This window comes from Gymnoscopelus braueri (assembly GCF_963280865.1).
Source record: "Gymnoscopelus braueri genome assembly, chromosome: 10".
NCBI classification, from domain to species: Eukaryota; Metazoa; Chordata; class Actinopteri; order Myctophiformes; family Myctophidae; genus Gymnoscopelus; species Gymnoscopelus braueri.
This window is the reverse complement of record NC_137611.1, coordinates 17099053-17114080: the sequence shown is the minus strand read 5'-3', so window position 1 is coordinate 17114080 and position 15028 is coordinate 17099053. Positions and strand designations below refer to the sequence as shown.

Here is a 15028-nt window from a genome sequence, read left to right as displayed (position 1 = left end):
CATCAAATGTGTTTCAATGTGTTATGTCAGCAGATTTTCCTTGTTAATTTGGCAAAAATGTAATGTATTTCCATGCAGCACTCATACCGATTTCAGTTTTTTTCCAGAGCCTCATATTTTTCACTCAAAACTGTTTGCAGAGGCTCTATATGCACTTCTCACCTTTAACAAGTTACGTCAAGTCAATTCAAATGAATTCAAGCACATTTACTGTATAAACAACTTTGGTTGACCAAACTGTGGTTGACCAAAGAGCAGTACAAGTTAATGCCCACAAAATATAACACTAGCTGTGACAGCAGAGTGAGGAGAGTTGAGTGAGGCAGGGCTGCTTGTGGGCAACGGTTTGTTTGTGTGTGCGTGTGTGTGTGTGTGTGTGTGTGTGTGTGTGTGTGTGTGTGTGTGTGTCTGTGTGTGTGTGTGTGTGTGTGTGTGTGTGTGTGCGCGTGCGTGCGTGCGTGCGTGCGTGCGTGCGTGCGTGCGTGCGTGCGTGGTATTGATAGTGCAGCAAAAGAGTATTGAGTATTGGAACAGTATCAAATATTCAGAATCAATATGAAGAATAATATAGGCTACATTTTGTGACAACACACTTTTTTTCTTTTTTTTTTGCTGCAATCCATCCATCCATCCATCTTCAACCGCTTATCCGGAGTCGAGTCGCGGGGGCAACAGTTCCAGCAGAGAGCTCCAGACTTTCCTCTCCTGAGCAACATTAGTCACTTCCTCCTGGGGGATCCCGAGGCGTTCCCAGGCCAGTGTGGAGAATAGATGTAATCCGCCCATCTGGTCCTTGGTCTGCCCCGGGGTCTCCTCCCAGTGGGATGTGCAATGCCCACTGAAAAAGAAGCAAGTATACAGCCTATAAATTTAATGCACAGATGCACATCACTTTAGCCCACTCAGAAGTCTTGCATGAAGGCCACAGCTAGATGATGTTGATCTTCACACATTCTGCAAGTCAACTCATACCATGTGACCAAGCCCACAAAGCGATGCTTAAAACCACACACAACAGGCAGACAGTGACTGTGCAGCCTAGGCTACTGTACTGTTGGTAATGACTTTGTGAGAAAGAGATAATTTCACAGACAGTTTCACTTTCTTGGAGTTACTGTTACTGTCAACAAAAAGTGGATGGAAGACAAAACATTTTGGGTACTTTCAGCAGTTTGAATAAACATCATGGACCGATGCATCTTTTTTTGCGGTGGGGAAATAAAGGTATGATTTATTATATATTGTATTTATTTACTAACATCTTGCTGCTTGTACTTGTATGAGCGAGTGACAAATAAACCCTCTTGATTCTTCATTGTATTCATTTGTGAAATACTTTATTGTGATTTTAATTGTGAAACTTACCAGACAGGTGTTGAACCAGTAGAAATCAGAAATATTATCGATATGTTTATTTAGTAGGTATGGTAATATTGATCTTCATTTAATATTTACATTTAGGCCTATATTAATATCTTATGTTACACTTTTCTTAACAGACGTTCTCCCTTGATGTAATGAATTAAATAATTATTTTAGGCATAATTCTTAGCAACCTCCTTTAATTAATAAGAAAGCCTGCCTGTCCTACATATTTAATGCAATCGGTTTCCCCTGAAGCGGCTTCAACTGTTTAGTTTCCCACTATTAGGGTGCATGATGCATCCCAACTTCCCAAGGTATCCTGCATGCACTGACCACTGATCAATACCTCTATTATTTCATTTAAATGTTTGGATTAATTTATTCATAAGTTCTTGAATATGAAGTCTTTATACATTCATTAATTCATTGATTCAGTGAAAAATATTTCTGCCTGAAAGCATCAAGATCTTGTCATGTCTATTTCTAATGAAAAACAATATGGCAGTATGTATGGACAGTATTCTACTTTTTCCCCTCTCCAGTGAGAACCTCACCTTGCAGCCATGCAGTCAGCTCTGCATGTGATAGCAAGCACCACAATTAAGACAATGACAACAGGCTTGCACTATCTTGGCTCCAATGACACCATCTACAATGAACCATTGTCTCCAGTCCAACAAACCACTATCTCAGACTTAGACCTTGGTATTGGGTCCTCTATGGGCAGTGGGGTCACTGCACAGCGTGATGAGAACTTTGACCGCTTTATGATCCTGACACCCAGTCAAACAATAGCAATAACCATCCTGGCGGTCACAATTTGCACCTTTACGGTGCTGGAGAACCTCATGGTGCTGTGTGTGATTCTGCGCTCCCACACCTTGCGTTCACGGCCATCCTATTATTTCATAGGCAGCCTGGCCATGGCTGATTTAATAAGCAGCATCATATTTGTCTACAGCTTTCTGGACTTCCATGTGTTCCGCAGAAAGGACAGCCGTGATGTTTTCCTCTTCAAACTAGGAGGAGTGAACGCCGCCTTCTCAGCCTCCGTCGGTAGTCTGTTCCTCACTGCAATCGACCGCTTAATCTGCCTCCACAGGCCCATGGCTTACAAACACATTGTAACAAAGGCAAAAGCAGTCATTGCCTTCAGCATGATGTGGTCCATCTCGATCGCCATCTCACTGCTGCCCCTGCTGGGGTGGAACTGCAAACGCCTCGACTCTGTGTGCTCAGGAATTTACCCCTTTACGGACCACAAGTACCAAATGTTCTGGATTTCGATGATCAGCGTCTTATTCCTGTTCATCATCTATGCCTATGTGTCCATCCTGTGGAAAGCCCACCAACACACTGTCCACATGCGCTTCAGCCAGAGGAACGTTATCGTCTCGGTGCCCGGGGCCAGTGTTCAGCTGGTCAGGCCTGAGCAGGCCCGAATGGATCTACGCCTGGCCAAGACCCTGGTACTCCTCTTGGCGGCCCTGGTCATCTGCTGGGGGCCTGTGCTAACTATCATGGCGTACGACCTGTTCGGGGAGGTGAACGACTTCACCAAGACTGTGTTTGCATTTTGCACCATGCTCTGCCTGCTCAACTCCACTGTAAATCCAGTCATCTATGCCATGAGGAGTAAAGAGCTGCGCAGGGCTTTTTTCAACATGTGCAAGGTGTGCCGGGGAACAGACCTACCCCTGGACAATACTGGTGAGAGTAATTACCATAGCATGACCATGACTGTGATAGGCCCAGCATGTACCGCAGGGGAAGATACGAATGGAAAGACCACTGAGACTACAGAGGAGCCAGTCTGAGAGTCAAGATCAGGCTCTTGTAAAAACTGAAATGAAAAGACTTTGCAGAACGTACACTGCTGCCTTGCTTTGTGCTGCTTTGAGCTGCTTTGTTACATGTGCCATTTCAGTTTCAGGAGGAAAAAGAATGCTTTGGCGCTCAGGTGGCGCAGGGGTTAAGTTCCTGTCCACCACCACAGAGACTAGAGGTTTGAATCCTCCACACTTCTTCTGGCTTGGACGATTGACCGTACGAACACAACTGCCCGTGTTCACGGGAGGGGAGCCGGGCAGGGAGGCCAATCTTTGCCGCTGCACCAGTGACCCCTACGGGAGGGAGCAGTGCCTGCCAGAATGGTGAGGAGGAGTAGGGTGGAGGTGCGAGTTTGCCCTCCTGGTGAGGGCTCCGCAGCTGAGCCAGTAGGGGCAGCAGTGACATATATATATGTTCTCAGTTGTTGGGAGAGAAAAGGGGGAAAAAAGAAAAGGCTTCTCGCATTTCTGTTTTACTTTCAGGATTGTTTATGCAGGCCTACATGTATGTTAGACATGTTGTGACATTATATAGCAAGGTGAAGTGCTAACCTTTAGTTTTGACTGGCTCTATTTTGACTGTCATGTACTTGTACATGACAGTGGTATCTCTTTTTGGTAATATGAATTAAATATTTTGTTGTTTTTGTCATAATGACATGTGTTATAAAACAAAAAAAAATTGTGTTCAAGCATTTCCATCAATTCACACTGCTTAAGAGCTGTTATTCCCAGGATGACGTGCACAGGACCACAATGGAAACAAGCCCTCGCGGCTTTGTATGTTGTATGTTATTAGCACCATTGTATAATTGTACCACTCTACTATTTGCACATTTTTAATAAAGTGTTCAATCAATCAATTACACTTTGAACATTTTCAGAACTGTTTCTTTCAGCCTCCCACCTAAAAACATTGGTTTTATGCTTAATATTAAAAATTATGGTAGAACATTTATGAATTTAGAATATTATACAATATTTGACACAAATCAAGTGTTTAAAAACAAAAAATATTATTATTATTGATGTATTTGACCAAAAAAGCCTGGTTCCCAGACTGCTATAAAAACCACTCACTCCACTCCAGTTCAGTCCAGATGGTGGCGGTAATATACCTCTAAACTGGTTTGCCAACCGCCAATAAAGCTCCAAAGAAGCAGATCTGATGTCAGCCTCCTAGCGGTTAGCCTAGCCATTCGGTTAGTTAGTTAGCCCATTCAAATCTCCATTGAGTTGTGTGGTATGAAACCACTCTATAATACTAAGCTCTACCACACGGACTGACCGCAGGGAAGCATTTAGCTTCATTCAGTTATAAGAGTACGTTTTGAATGACGTGGAGGGTCATTCTGTGGAGCGTCCATGTGATGCAACCAGGTAGTATTTATCATTACAAGGTTACATGGCAGTGACTGACTGACAGTGTGTCTGTGAATGAACATCATGACAACCAGAGTCCTACTGCTGCACAGAGCCGTGCGCGCGTGTAGAGTGCACGCGCGCGCACACCGCTGCTGCGTGTCAGCTGCAAGTCAAAGACCTCTGCTGCTGGTTGAGACCAACAACACCAGAGAAGATGTCAACATCTGGAGTGTCAACAAGCGCTTTGCATCCTCCTTTACAGGTATTTCACTTGGTCCTTTCTTACATTAAAAATCCTGACAGTTAATTTAACTCTGGGAGTAACTGGTTCCATTTCTACACTACTACTACACTACTACAATTACAAATTGATATATTGCCACTGAGGAGTTGTGATGTCTGTGCTGTGTAAATAGAGTGCTTTTTGCATTGTAAAATTGGCTGTTTATATCCGCATTAAAAGTTAAGGGAAAGCTGCTTAATGAATGCATATATTGCATATATATAATCCTTAAATTGTAGTTTGATATTTAGTAATATGGTCTGTGTATGGCAGTTTACTGTGGTCAGTGTCTCATTTTGGTAGTGTGAAAAGACTATTATTTAAGTTTTATACTGTCTTCAAACCTACATATTTTATGTCCAGGTCCCAGTAGTCTATCATCGAGGACTCACACCTGTGGAGAACTGAGATCAGAGCATTTAGGAGAAAATGTCATCCTATGTGGCTGGGTCCAGTACCTCAGGTATATTAATATTACAGATAATACTATTCGCTAAATGAGCAAGATTTTTTTTTATTTTTTTTATTATTATTTGTATTTCAATAACTAACTTTTTGTCTCAACCAGACAAGACTTGTTTGTCATCCTGCGAGATTTCAGTGGCTTGACACAAGTTCTTATTCCACAGAACGAGGTAAGGGATTGATTGAATACTTCATTAACAGTTTGCAAATAGTACAGTGGTACGATTATACAATGGTGCTAAAATTATTATAAATTATTATATTTTGATCATCTTTAAAACCATGGTTGACAATTAACATCAACAAGAGTAGCAGCAGCTAACAGAACACTAATATGTGAGTTTTTGTTTATCCAGTCTGTGTATCCTTGTTTTTTTTTAAAGTCCCAGACCAAGGTGAAAACAACCCTGTGTAACCTCACGTTGGAGTCTGTTGTCAAGGTTACGGGAACAGTCAGACGTAGGCCGGACGGACAGGAAAATGAGGTGTGTATGTGTGTGTGTTTGTACGTCTCAATCTGACATCTGTTCACATTAGATCAGCGTGGCATAGCATAGATATTCATCTTTCAGCCAGGTCATCACTGATCTGCAGTGGAGTACATTGTTAGAATACCTCACTCAGTCCTGCTTGATGGCAGTTAACCCATTAATTTAGACCTGGAACACCTATACGTTATTATACCTTTTTAAGCTGGGAACACCTATATGTGTGTATATATAGTACATAGAAACATTATTAATGTTTTTAAGACAATCTGTCTAACTGGGTTAAGACCTGAGGCCGATTCTTCAAATGCCTTCTAAATCAGTAGTTCTCAAACCTTTTTGTGCCAAGGACCCTCAAATTGATATATATTTGGCCGCGGACCCACCATCTAAAAATGTTTTGTTCCAGGGACCCCCAGAAGAGGAGATTTAAGATAGAAAAAAAATCTAAATTGTTAAAGAAAATTCAAACAATGTTTAAAAAACAGCAGATGTACCGCACAAGCTTGCAGCGCGGCATGAAGTGACTCACTGTGAGCTTGTATATCTGCTATTTTTTAAGAACTACTGATCTAAACCAATGTTTTAATGGGATAATTCAAAGTCTTCACTGCACACACTCATCTCTTCTGTCCTCTAAATGGTAGGGGATGCCCACAGGAGCAATTGAAGTTCTGGCTGAGAGTGTGGAGGTTCTAAATGTCTGCAGGAAGCTGCCTTTTGAAATCAAAGACTTTGTCAAAGTAGGTGTCAGTGGACTATGCCTACTCATTATTGATATTTTAAGTCCAGTGTTATTAAGGAAATACATCTATCCTAAGTTGTTATTACCATGTGATGGGCGCAACATGTCCTTTTTGTCACTGGATATATTGAACCAATTGTACACATCTTACTAATGTAATTAACAGGACTATTACTTTCTGTGCAGAAATCAGAGTCTCTGCGGATGCAGTATCGTTACCTGGACCTGCGCTCTGCCCAGATGCAGTACAACCTCAGACTTAGATCTCAGCTGGTGATGAAGATGAGGGAATACCTTTGCAATGCGCATGGTATGAAGAGCTATGAATTGAAAACATCTGAACAACACTGGCCCAGCTCTTATTTGTTGATGAAAATGGGATAATACATTTTGCATTATCGCTTGTGAATGGGCAGTTTGCAAGTAACAAATGAAAATCCTAATTCTAATGTATTTTGTCTTACCCAAAGGTTTTGTGGATGTGGAAACTCCTACCTTGTTCAAAAGGACGCCAGGGGTAGGATTCCTTATTCTTAACCATTTCATTAATGCAGCTTTACAATCACGTTCACATTTACCAAATAAATGGCATGCCCCCTGCACTTTTCACTGTAGGGCAAGATAAATGACCCACATGTTAACTCTCAGAAACATAGATAACGCACATCCTCCGTTCCTTGGCGCTGAGCTTTAAACTGTAAAGACAGTAATAATAAAACAAAGGTATGGCTCGCAACTCTTGTTTATACTTGAAAAAGACCGAAATGGTCAAAACGTCGTATCAGCTGTTTGTTGTGAAATAAAACCTGGAGCATCAAAGTGAGTTGCGAGCCACATGTTAACTCTCTCAGTGCCAATGAAAAAAAAAATTATTGCGAACCATGCCAACTTTTTTCAAAGTAAAAAAAAAGTGCTTAGGAAGCGAGATACAGCCTTTTTCAGTTATAGGTTAAACAAAGAGTGGATGGAGCTGCAAATCTTCAGATAATGATATCTTGGGTTCTGAACACTTTTTTCAAAAAAAAAAAAAACTTTTTTTTTTTTTTTTTAACTCGGGATTTCTCGTTTTGGCACTGAGGGTATAACCCTAAAACTCGGGATAACTCGGGGTCTGGCACTGAGAGAGTTAATAGCTCGATTGGCCCTTACATTAAGACAAGGACTTTTCTATGGGCTTAAATCAATGCCAGTAGCCCATAACAATCCCACTGAGACGTGTGCCGGCAAAAGCGTTGTTTTCTTATGGTATGGCGCACCAGGTTTTTAGACACGCATTAGTGCAAAGAATGGAGTCTCACCACTTCTTCCTGTTTTGGTGCTAGTAGATATGGTAGGAACGGTGGGACAATGGCAAGTGCAGACAAAAGTTTGACTCACTCAAGTCTCAACGTCTGCTCTGCTTGAATACAGTTTTTCCCTGTGATTAACTACTTATTATGCACGCAGGCGGGCACCACAGGTGCACAATGCTGTTTTGTTGTCCGATGCCCCTGTTTTGCCAAGGAGTTTTTGAAGCGTCCGCGGCTCTAGCGTCACGTCTTGTGTGCTCATCCCCTTAGTTGTGAGGCCAGTGTTAGGACTCTCATCTTGGTCATGTCCAATCTTTGTGTTAGCTCTAACCTCACCTTTCCACCCTATACCCCAGTGCATATAATTTCATAGGAGTACATACAAAATACAAAACATGACAAGATACTGGCATGCAATGTGGTATTTGGATACTCAGTCTATCAATGTGTGCTTCAGGGGGCCAAAGAATTTGTCGTTCCGTCCAGAGAGCCTGGTCGGTTCTACTCACTGCCCCAGAGCCCGCAGCAGTTTAAACAGCTGCTAATGGTGGCTGGGATAGACAGGTGGGTGTACACACACACACACACACACACACACACACACACACACACACACACACACACACACGCACTCAATATGTCCATCTGCTTATCTCCCTTTCACCATTTTTGATGTGGCAGGTACTTCCAGTTGGCTCGGTGTTATCGAGATGAGGGATCCAAGCCGGACAGACAGCCAGAGTTCACACAGGTAGAAGAGAGGGAAGCAGTGTGCGGGAAAGGGAGATGAGTGGGGGGTCTGGGGGATGGTCGTATAAAGTTAACACAGACACATCATCTCCTAGAACAGTGGTTCTCAAACAATGTGCAAAGAGGCACATCGATGTGCCATGAGACAAGTCCAAGTGTTCCTTGGGATTTTGTGACAACCACATATTATTACTGCAATATATATATAAAATTATACAAAAATATATTAATTTCTAAATTGTATTTACTATACCAGCACTTAGTGCATTCTCATTTCCCAATGCAGAGGCCAATTCTATACCTCAAAAAAAATTACCTTTTTTCTACCTTGCATCATCATTATAGGCAAAACACTTTAATTAAAATGAATTTTTTTGAAAATAGCCGATCTACAAGTTTGATGCGTGAGTTTGTAGATAGCTATTTCCAGTATGAATACAGGTGTGCCTTAAGATTGTAACTTGCCCATTGGTGTGCGTTGGGCAGATAAAAGTTTGAAAACCACTGTCCTAAACAACAAAATCTTTATATATGACATATATATCATCATTATTGTGTGCGTGGGGATCTCATTTTAAACAAGCTTAGTGCTTTATGAGTTATCCAGTTTAGTAGACCTTGTATTGTGAATTTTACTTCAATGTACTGTTTATCATGTCTCACTAAATAAAGTACATCAATCAATCAATCAATCACATTCTCATACCTTATCTCCTCTGCCTCCCTCTTCTTTTCAACACTATGTTTCATGTGACCTCCGTGACCTGAAAGTATGATGTTTTTGCTCTTCCCTTCCCTGTTTCTCCTAGGTTGACATAGAGATGTCATTTGTGGAGCAGTCAGATATCATGACCCTGGTGGAGGGCCTGTTGCAGTCGTCCTGGCCTTCAGACAAACATCCCCTTAGCACTCCCTTCCAAACCATGACATATGAAACGGCCATGAGGGACTATGGCGTGGACAAGCCTGATACAAGATTCAACATGAAGGTGTGTGCGTGCGTGTGGGTGGGTGCGTGTTTGCCTCAGAGAGAAAGAATCGGTTTAGTCATGGGGTGGCCAACTTCATGGGAGCCAATAGCCAACAGTCATACACATTTACCATGCCTGCATGTTTACCGATTTCTCTCTCTGTCCCTCTGTCTGTCTGTCTCTCTCTCTCTGTCTGTCTGTCCTTCTGCCTGCTCATCCAGCTGATGGACATCAGTCATGTGTTCCAGAGCACAGAGATAGAATTCCTCAAATCAGCTCTCAACCAACCAGAAGGCTCCATCCAGGCCATCTGTGTCCCAAATGGAGCGGTAGAAACATTTACAATGTCCTATTGCATTAAGTGTTAGTCGGCATTACATGTTTACATAAACGCTTTTCAGTGATAATGATAGTACTGTCATAACAATTCATTCATATACGTATACCACGATGCGGGTGCCACATCGGAGCAGCCCTGCACAAAGTCTACTAAATGTCAATAATAAGTTTGGATAGACGCATGTTTTATGGTCTTTTAATGAGAACATTATAAGACAATATCCTGGATGGTGTTTTTCTACTTCACTTCAGAAACATTTCAAAGGCAAAGATCTGGAGATGCTGAAGCAAGTGGCCAGGACTCAATTTGGTCAGGTAGGTTAATGTCTATCATTGGATACTTATATATCACATTATGTGTGTGCATATATTTACGTGTGTGCGCGTGTGTGTGCGTGTGCGTGTGCGTGTGCGTGTGCGTGTGTGTGTGTGTGTGTGTGTGTGTGTGTGTGTGTGTGTCTGTGCGCATGCACCCTAGGAGTTGAGCACAGTGTTGGTGAAGGCAGATGGGACACTGAAGTCTACTCTCAGCAAGCTGCTGTCGATCCCAGTCACTGAGCAGCTGCTAACAAGCACTGGAGCCAAACCAGGGGACCTGCTGCTAATATCAGCCAGTACACTGGACACTGTGGTATGGTGGACTTATCTGGCTCACTGTACCTGGTTTAGGTAGCGTTATGGTTTCATTTGACTACGAAGGATAACCCAGAACCTTCCAAAACCTGAAACCTTCCAGAACCTGTGATTATTTTTTTTTGTGATGTTTTTTTGTTTCCATTATAAATAGAACCAGGGATGTTCTTTATAAATACAAGAAATGTTTTAATGGATTATCTACAAGCTCAAAGGCTATTTTCGGTAGTTGAAAGTAATTGAAATTTGAAAGTACAAGTTCTGAGATCTGGGTTCCCAGAATGTGTTAGTACTACCTCCTGAGCTGGGCCTAAATTAGGTTTTGAGAACCTTATCTGAAACCAAGCCGTAGCACAAATCCAGAACCCATGAAATACAGTAAACGGCACGGTATAATTCACTTAGTTATTGTAGTCGAAAAGAGCCATTAGTCAACCCTATATCCTGCAGTAGATCACACTATATTAATAGTAGAAGAGGGGAGTAAGATGGTTCTTCTCTTCACTCTAACTGTGCCTCCTTCTCTCTCCTTCCTCCTGTTCCTCCTTTCCCTACGTCCTCCCTCACCCTTTCGGCTCTCAGCGGCCATTGTTAGGCAAGCTGCGCCTGCAGTGTGCAGAGTTCCTAGAGTCTCGTGGGATTCCTGTTAGGGACCCCTCGTCGTTCCACTTCCTGTGGGTGGTGGACTTCCCGCTGTTCCTGCCCAAAGAGGACAACCCGGTGCAGCTGGAGTCAGCCCACCACCCCTTTACTGCACCAGTCCCTGAAGACACACAATTACTCTACACACAGCCACAAAAGGTGTGTCATAGATGGATTAATTCTGGAAAATGCTTCCCGCGTTATTTTGGTGGAACGTCAAAATCTTAGAGAAGTATGCTATTTATCTCAGCACCTGATAATCTGGCCGAGATGCAAACCATGTCCCAAGCTTTTCAAAATAAAAACGGAACCTCTACTTGTATGCTCATGTCCAGGTGCGTGGTCAGCACTATGACCTGGTGTTGAATGGCTGTGAGATTGGAGGAGGTTCTATCCGCATCCACAAGGCCTCAGAACAACTCTACATCCTCCAGAACATCCTCAAGGTCAGAGAAAAGATGCAGTAGAGAGTTCTATTGGCCTAAAACAATCGTTAAGCTATTTTAAAACTCTTCTAATTCCAGTGGAAGCTAATGTAACACGTTTGTGCGTGTGCTTGTGCGTGTGCGTGTGTTTTACAGGAGGATCCTTCTCTCCTCTCACACTTATTAGAAGCTCTTGACTCAGGGGCGCCCCCACATGGAGGAATTGCTCTGGGTAGGCAAGCGATTTATGCATTTTAACTTTAAAGACGGGGTGCCGTGATTTTCAGTGATTTTCCCCCCCCTAAAACATAATCATCAGGTATTATGGTTATACTAGGAGGAAGATTTTTTTCAAAAAGGTGTACAGAAAGTGTTACAATTATGTTTTTATGTGGGCACGCCTCCAGTTCATTAAGTTTACCTGGTTCTCACCTTAGCACCCCCTCCACCACCTTCGCACCACCCACCTGTCCTAGTCCCTCCGCCTCCTCATGCCCACTCCTGTTGTGTTATGATAATGAGGGGGAGGGTATATTTTTACTGTGTCATTAAATGGCTGTTTTTCTATTGGCACGTTTGACCCTCAAGGTTTCAGCCTCCAGGAAGAAACTCAAAATAGTCAGAGAAGACATAAAACACCATAAAAACACCACCAGGGGGCTTAATGAAGTTCTATCAATCAACCTCATAGACACATGAAAAACAGAAAAAGTGCAAAACCATGCCACCACCTCTTTAAATGAGAGAATAAGGGCTGCCCAAGAAACATAGATAGTGTAAATACAATGTGAAGTAAAAAAAACTAAGACAACAAAAGACCCTGGTACATGGAAGAAATAACAAGTGTATTTAGTTAATTTGTCAAAAGGTTAACCAGATGCTTCATTGACTCTATTAATAACGGATATCCTGGTGTAATTTTTTTTTAAATTATTAATTAATGCTCTATTTTATACTTTGTTGTTTGACAGTGGAAAATAGCCAGTCTACAAGCTAAGCTAACGGTGGTTCATGATAGGATGTGTTGTGAACTTGTAGATTGGCTATTTTGGAAAACGTTTTAGAAATCTTCGCCAATAATGACATGCCCAAAATAGGGATGCCAGGTTGAAAGTGGTTAAGTCAGTCTGTGGATTGAACCACAGGCTCTTTTTTTCCATAGGTCAAGGTCAAGTTTATTAATATGTCCCAAACTGGGCAATTTATGCTACATCCGATAATAAAAACTCTTAAAACACTGTAAACATACATAAACAAGAACATAGACATGGTCACACAAGATCCAGATAATAATAATAGCATAAGTATAAGTGTAACGACAACCATCCTCCCACCATAATTGTGGACGGCAGACCACGACCATATTGGACCATAGGAAACAACAGAACCATATCCTGAAAAGTAACAGTTTTGAACATACAAGGTTTCGGCCCGACAGCAAAGATATCAAAAACGAATATCTTGGTGTCAAAATACTGTATGTAATGGTCATATATTTACTATTCATCATGATGGCTCTCTTACTGTCAACCCTTCCATTTCAAGGCCTGGACCGCCTGGTCTCCATCATTGCGGGGGCCCCCAGCATCCGAGATGTCATGGCCTTCCCCAAGTCCTTCAGGGGCCACGACCTCATGAGCCAAGCCCCTGACTACGTATCGCAGGAGGATCTGAAACCGTATCACATCTCTGTCACCTGGCCGGCAGAGAGGAGTGAAGGAGGGGGAGGAGGAGAAGAGGGGAAGTGAACAGAAGATCCGGCAAGAGTCTGGTATTCAGAGGAGGCACTGAGGTGAGACTTGATGATCGTGATGATTTACAATTCTGTGCCTATCGGGACATAACTTGGACGGCGCAGAGTCGACTGAAGGTGACTTCGCAACGCTCGGCACGGCGACTCGCTCGGCTAAGCTCGCTCGGCCGGTGCCTCTCGTGGCTCAAGTCACCTTCAGACGGCACGCCACTAGGTGAAACCGAGTGCACCGTTTTTCAATCTGACTGGTTTTCCAATCGTACCGTGACATATACATCTCCCTGTATTGTTTTCCAGACCCTGAGCAAGGTGGCAAGAAGCCCCAATCCCGCCCTGACCCAGCAGACTGTGAAGAAGACCATGGGCTTGGACCCACATGGAGACGGGCAGCTTCTGCTCCACCTGCAGGCCCTCTATGGCTGATCAGCTCTGCTGCAGTTGGAGAGCTGCAGAGAACACCGGCTAACCTGCCTTTCTTCAGTAAAGCCTGCGTTAACCGAAAACAACCAATCTACAAGCTCACAATGCGTCGCACTGCGACGCATTGTGAGCTTGTAGATTGGCTGTTTTCAGTGGCGTGCAACCAAGTATATAAATCACCCTTTTAGGAAAAAAGGGTGTTATTTGCCATGAGCCACTTTGGAATCCTGCGATGTTGGCTTCTCAGAGACTCTGACGCCTCCAGGAGCCTTTAGGGATTTAATGTGGTACTGTACAACTCTTTCCTCGTGTAGGAAATGTTTTTTTTTCCCTCATGTTTTGACCATCATGGATGTTCAGTATATGAACTGTTAAACTAGAGCTGTCCTTTAAATAAAATAACGATTGACTGACTGATTGATTGATTGATTGATTGATTGAATACTTTATTAGACAGAAATGTAAACAGCACAAGGTACAGTCAGACATTTGAGCTAAAAGGATAACACAAAGTCCTGGGGACTTCTTGTTTCCATTGTGGTCCTATGTATTCAATTCATCAACATCACCAAAACACAATATCATCAACAAATATAAAACACTATTTGTACAGAGGAGAAGGGGGGGGGAAAAGAAAGAAACCTCCCCCTTTGACCTCCTGAAAGATGGATTTTCAGGCCTGTTTTGAAGGAACCCAGTGATCCACATTTTTAAGGGACGTGTCGGAGCATTCCACACTTTGGTGGCAATGTAGTAGTCTCTTTTTAAAGATTTTATCCAACCAACAGTGTCATGTACACCTACTCTCACAGGAGACCTTGAAGATGCAAAAAAGACTGAAGCCAGATTCCTCTGGCATTCTATTACACTCTCAGAGTATTGGCGTGAAAAGCGGATTCCTCGTGGACTCCGCTTACACAAAACCCCGTCCTTTGGGATGGATGACAAACATTTTGTACAGCAATGGGAACAGATTCTGAACAAATGTTCAATGGACCTTATGCTTTTAGTTATTCAAAAAAACAAAGCAGAGAGAGATAAAGTGACAGTAAACATTACTAACATTGAGAATGAAATTAAAGCCAAAGTGGACCCGGACACCTACAATGATATAACGAATAACATCACTACCACCGTGTCGGAGTTTGTGAAAGACCTTCAAGCCTACAAGATGGACAAATACAAGCGTGACATCAAAGACTACGAGGTGGGAACCATATACGATTGGCATGGTAAAAGAAAAGCCTTCAAGAGCCAACGGCGCCC

The 15028-nt window shown here is 42.6% G+C and overlaps 2 protein-coding genes across 2 annotated transcripts; both read left to right on the top strand.

Annotated features, from left to right (window-relative positions):
- The first annotated feature begins 2033 nt into the window (after positions 1-2033).
- Positions 2034-3446, top strand: LOC308093082 (cannabinoid receptor type 1B-like). Its single transcript, XM_080439291.1, has one exon. The coding sequence runs from the start codon at positions 2085-2087 to the stop codon at positions 3180-3182; it is 1098 nt and encodes a 365-aa protein (XP_080295417.1). The 5' UTR covers positions 2034-2084; the 3' UTR covers positions 3183-3446.
- A 927-nt stretch (positions 3447-4373) lies between these two features.
- Positions 4374-14175, top strand: dars2 (aspartyl-tRNA synthetase 2, mitochondrial). Its single transcript, XM_080439241.1, has 18 exons — positions 4374-4821; positions 5206-5305; positions 5411-5477; positions 5691-5792; positions 6443-6538; positions 6727-6850; positions 7011-7057; positions 8287-8393; positions 8511-8580; positions 9389-9568; positions 9772-9879; positions 10142-10204; positions 10368-10520; positions 11105-11323; positions 11500-11610; positions 11746-11821; positions 13135-13381; positions 13640-14175. Exons 1-17 carry the CDS (start codon positions 4632-4634, stop codon positions 13335-13337), a joined length of 2016 nt encoding a protein of 671 aa, XP_080295367.1. The 5' UTR covers positions 4374-4631; the 3' UTR covers positions 13338-13381; positions 13640-14175.
- Positions 14176-15028: the final 853 nt, after the last annotated feature.

Excerpts from the sequence above, each read along its gene's own strand:
- LOC308093082 (XM_080439291.1), top strand. The coding sequence starts at position 2,085 with ATGGGCAGTGGGGTCACTGCACAGCGTGATGAGAACTTTGACCGCTTT.
- dars2 (XM_080439241.1), top strand. The coding sequence starts at position 4,632 with ATGAACATCATGACAACCAGAGTCCTACTGCTGCACAGAGCCGTGCGC. Across the intron at positions 4,822-5,205 it reads CTTTGCATCCTCCTTTACAG|GTCCCAGTAGTCTATCATCG; the intron begins GTATTTCACTTG and ends TTTTATGTCCAG. Across the intron at positions 11,324-11,499 it reads TCTACACACAGCCACAAAAG|GTGCGTGGTCAGCACTATGA; the intron begins GTGTGTCATAGA and ends GCTCATGTCCAG.